We start from the raw sequence: 4,832 nt of genomic DNA on the forward strand, positions 1-4,832 counted from the left end.
TATAAATTCAGGACATACCAACGAGCTAGAATTCACTGCATGGAGTAGATGTAGCGACGCCATGTTTAAAGAAAAGTGAATACACGTCTGCCATTTTCTTTTTAGTCAAGTGGCGTGCCATCTGTGTTGTGTAAAACAATATTCTAAACTGGAATATTCTAACTCGTTGTGTAAAAGTGTGCAAAAGAAAGGAAGAATTTTTAAGTTTATAATTTGTTGAATAAGTACAAATTATAATTGTTGTTGAATAAGTACAAATTAATTAAAAATGCTTCGCCACATTGCGTGACAATCAAATTTTTCCATCATGCCAGTATTTTCCATAATTACAGCACTCTGCTTTTCCAAACATGTTTAATGTTTTTCTCCAAACAAAAAATCTGTACTGTCCTATATCGATATTTCTATTTTAGAATTATTCTTAATTTAAAAAAAAAAAAACTATTTTCTCTCTGTGGGTACCAAGAGGGTCTCTTTAGCAAAACCGTTATGGATCTCGCTTATAAGATTCTCTTAACTCTTTACCCCATGTCACTGCACCTCCGTAATAGATACCAGGACCTTCTACTGATGATAACTTGTGTTACCAATTCCATATAAAGAGTTTTTTGTTAGGTAATAAAATGTTTTAAAACCTCTACGATATCGATTATCTTAAAGGCACCACAGTTTAATTTTCAATGTAAACATAATTTACGACAAAATTCTGAGAAATGTTTATCTTGAGAGTCATTCATTATTATGTTTCTCCATAATATTTATCTTTATAAAATGTATAGGACAGCTTCATAATATGGAAATTCGTTTTGTATTCGAACAGGGAAGAGTTTAAAAGATAGACATTCGTAGCTCAAGTAAGATCTTAATGTAGCCATAATAAGATTTAACTTAGAATCTTAAAAATTCAATTATATTAAATAACATTATGAAAAACAGCTGAACAATTTGCAGTGTTGATTTTTTTGTAGATGAATACGTAATTGGTGCATGTCAAATTGTGCATTATTCTTTTTATTTATTGTTCTATTACTGTACATAAATAATACATTTATTCTACCACAAATTTAATAAAACAAAAGCATTCCTCGCCTCCCCACTGTGGGCCTTGCCGAACCCATAATGGGCTTGCTAAAAGAGGCCCTCTTAGTGCCCACAGGGGGAAAGAGTTTTAAAAATGTATAAGAGCATTATAGTTTAATTATGCTATTTTCTCATACTCAAAACTTAGTAATTTTTGTCGATTAACTTCAATTTATCTTTCAAACAACATTATAATTATAATAGGTACAGTACACAAATGTATTAAAATTTATTTTTAGTAGTCAACATATTCATTTGGATTTTTACAATTTAAATTGCATAATCAACAGCAAACTAAATTCTTATGAATTAGTACAAACATCATTTCACAAATAAAATACAGTAGATCCCCTATAACACTGTTGATAATTCCGTGTTATATGAATTCCATGTTGTTAGAGTCACTTAGATTTTACAAATACGTGAGCCGTTCACAGCCCAGCACACGTATTTGTAAAATCTAAGTGACTCGTACATCATGGAATTCATATAAAACGGAAAAATCAACAGTGTTATAGGGGGGTCTACTGGTATATAGTGAAGTGAAATCTTAATAGCTTAAAATCAATTAATTCTTAAAATGGAGAGAAATTGTTTTTTTTATCACAATATAGTAGTGTTCGTAGTGTTCAATTTTTATCAGAAGAAATCATTACTGAAGTGTTGTAGTTTTGTGATGTAACAAAAATGAATGTACAATATTTGAATACATATTACAATAAATGAAAAAAATGTATATATTTAAGCCCACTAATACAAGTAAGAGAAATTTACAAACTGAAAATTTTAGTTTTATTTAGTTAAAATAGAGAAATTTTACATTCATAAATGAGATTACCGTATCGACACTTTAAATAAATATAAAATGATTATAACATGTAGAATTTTGTTTTAATAAATATTATTTTTAGTAGGTAAACGACTAAAAAATACAAAACAATTCAAAAAATATATTTTCTAAAATATATTAGGCATAATTTCAGTTTGTACGAAGAAAAACAAACGTTTTACACGTTAGCATTAGACAAAATCAATACATTGCACCTTCAAGATTGGTCGGCTCCGTAATTAATTCATAATCTATGCAATCTTTCGCATCTTCCTACAAGCGCATTTAGTATGATTCAGAAAATTCAGCAGGATGGGTTCACCTCCATCGTACGTGCCATTAGTAAGTAATTCGAACACTCTGAACGGAAGCTTGACCTTCTTCGTTTTCTTGGCTTGGCACACCTTTCTGCTGCCGTGACAACATCCCGTGTCCTCCGAGCATCTGTGGAGTATGGCACAGTGAGGAACGTAGATTTTTTCCGGAGAAGTTCCCNAGATTCTCTTAACTCTTTACCCCATGTCACTGCACCTCCGTAATAGATACCAGGACCTTCTACTGATGATAACTTGTGTTACCAATTCCATATAAAGAGTTTTTTGTTAGGTAATAAAATGTTTTAAAACCTCTACGATATCGATTATCTTAAAGGCACCACAGTTTAATTTTCAATGTAAACATAATTTACGACAAAATTCTGAGAAATGTTTATCTTGAGAGTCATTCATTATTATGTTTCTCCATAATATTTATCTTTATAAAATGTATAGGACAGCTTCATAATATGGAAATTCGTTTTGTATTCGAACAGGGAAGAGTTTAAAAGATAGACATTCGTAGCTCAAGTAAGATCTTAATGTAGCCATAATAAGATTTAACTTAGAATCTTAAAAATTCAATTATATTAAATAACATTATGAAAAACAGCTGAACAATTTGCAGTGTTGATTTTTTTGTAGATGAATACGTAATTGGTGCATGTCAAATTGTGCATTATTCTTTTGTATTGATTGCTCTATTACTGTACATAAATAATACATTTATTCTACCACAAATTTAATAAAACAAAAGCATTCCTCGCCTCCCCACTGTGGGCCTTGCCGAACCCATAATGGGCTTGCTAAAAGAGGCCCTCTTAGTGCCCACAGGGGAAAAGAGTTTTAAAAATGTATAAGAGCATTATAGTTTAATTATGCTATTTTCTCATACTCAAAACTTAGTAATTTTTGTCGATTAACTTCAATTTATCTTTCAAACAACATTATAATTATAATAGGTACAGTACACAAATGTATTAAAATTTATTTTTAGTAGTCAACATATTCATTTGGATTTTTACAATTTAAATTGCATAATCAACAGCAAACTAAATTCTTATGAATTAGTACAAACATCATTTCACAAATAAAATACAGTAGATCCCCTATAACACTGTTGATAATTCCGTGTTATATGAATTCCATGTTGTTAGAGTCACTTAGATTTTACAAATACGTGAGCCGTTCACAGCCCAGCACACGTATTTGTAAAATCTAAGTGACTCGTACATCATGGAATTCATATAAAACGGAAAAATCAACAGTGTTATAGGGGGGTCTACTGGTATATAGTGAAGTGAAATCTTAATAGCTTAAAATCAATTAATTCTTAAAATGGAGAGAAATTGTTTTTTTTATCACAATATAGTAGTGTTCGTAGTGTTCAATTTTTATCAGAAGAAATCATTACTGAAGTGTTGTAGTTTTGTGATGTAACAAAAATGAATGTACAATATTTGAATACATATTACAATAAATGAAAAAAATGTATATATTTAAGCCCACTAATACAAGTAAGAGAAATTTACAAACTGAAAATTTTAGTTTTATTTAGTTAAAATAGAGAAATTTTACATTCATAAATGAGATTACCGTATCGACACTTTAAATAAATATAAAATGATTATAACATGTAGAATTTTGTTTTAATAAATATTATTTTTAGTAGGTAAACGACTAAAAAATACAAAACAATTCAAAAAATATATTTTCTAAAATATATTAGGCATAATTTCAGTTTGTACGAAGAAAAACAAACGTTTTACACGTTAGCATTAGACAAAATCAATACGTTGCACCTTCAAGATTGGTCGGCTCCGTAATTAATTCATAATCTATGCAATCTTTCGCATCTTCCTACAAGCGCATTTAGTATGATTCAGAAAATTCAGCAGGATGGGTTCACCTCCATCGTACGTGCCATTAGTAAGTAATTCGAACACTCTGAACGGAAGCTTGACCTTCTTCGTTTTCTTGGCTTGGCACACCTTTCTGCTGCCGTGACAACATCCCGTGTCCTCCGAGCATCTGTGGAGTATGGCACAGTGAGGAACGTAGATTTTTTCCGGAGAAGTGCCCACCGGAATCAATTTAGCCACAGGATTCGAGCAAGAACCCTCTTTTTGTACTTTCTCGTTGTATTGTTTAGCCATGGCGTTCAGGCGGTTAAGTGGAAGAATGGTTTCGGAGTTTTCGGATGTTTTCGCTCTTCCGGCCGTTACCTCGATGATGATGATTTGAATAACTAAACACAAGAATATCCGAGTAAAGAACATGATTCGCTTGTCTGATTTATTAACAGAACTCAATTGGAAATTTTATCTTCGTTTCTTTCGTCAACACTCGAAATTCTGCATAAAATAAATTATGATTAATTATATAGTGAAAAATTTATTATTATAAAAATTATTTCATAAAGCAATTATTACTCGAAAATAAATATTAATGTAGATATTTTATCGTGTAAGCATTTATTCGTAAACAGAAGAAAACACAAGGATATGTTACAGTCCGTACGTTTCTAAATTCAACACTTATGGGTGAATTTTCCGTTGAGTTCCTCCGTCGAACGATCTGAAACGTTTCTTTATTCTACAAAACGTGAT

At 30.8% G+C, this 4,832-nt stretch overlaps 1 protein-coding gene across 1 annotated transcript; it reads right to left on the reverse strand.

Moving 5' to 3' along the window:
* Nucleotides 1–4,061: 4,061 nt before the first annotated feature.
* LOC111624162 lies at nt 4,062–4,502 on the reverse strand. Its single transcript, XM_023366970.1, has one exon. The coding sequence runs from the start codon at nt 4,500–4,502 to the stop codon at nt 4,062–4,064; it is 441 nt and encodes a 146-aa protein (XP_023222738.1).
* Nucleotides 4,503–4,832: the final 330 nt, after the last annotated feature.

The sequence above is a fragment of the Centruroides sculpturatus genome, unplaced genomic scaffold, assembly GCF_000671375.1.
Source record: "Centruroides sculpturatus isolate CEXI.00-Female unplaced genomic scaffold, Cexi_2.0 scaffold27, whole genome shotgun sequence".
NCBI classification, from domain to species: domain Eukaryota; kingdom Metazoa; phylum Arthropoda; class Arachnida; order Scorpiones; family Buthidae; genus Centruroides; species Centruroides sculpturatus.

Bases quoted from the DNA above. Each gene is read 5' to 3' on its own strand.
- LOC111624162 (XM_023366970.1), bottom strand. From the start codon at position 4,502: ATGTTCTTTACTCGGATATTCTTGTGTTTAGTTATTCAAATCATCATC.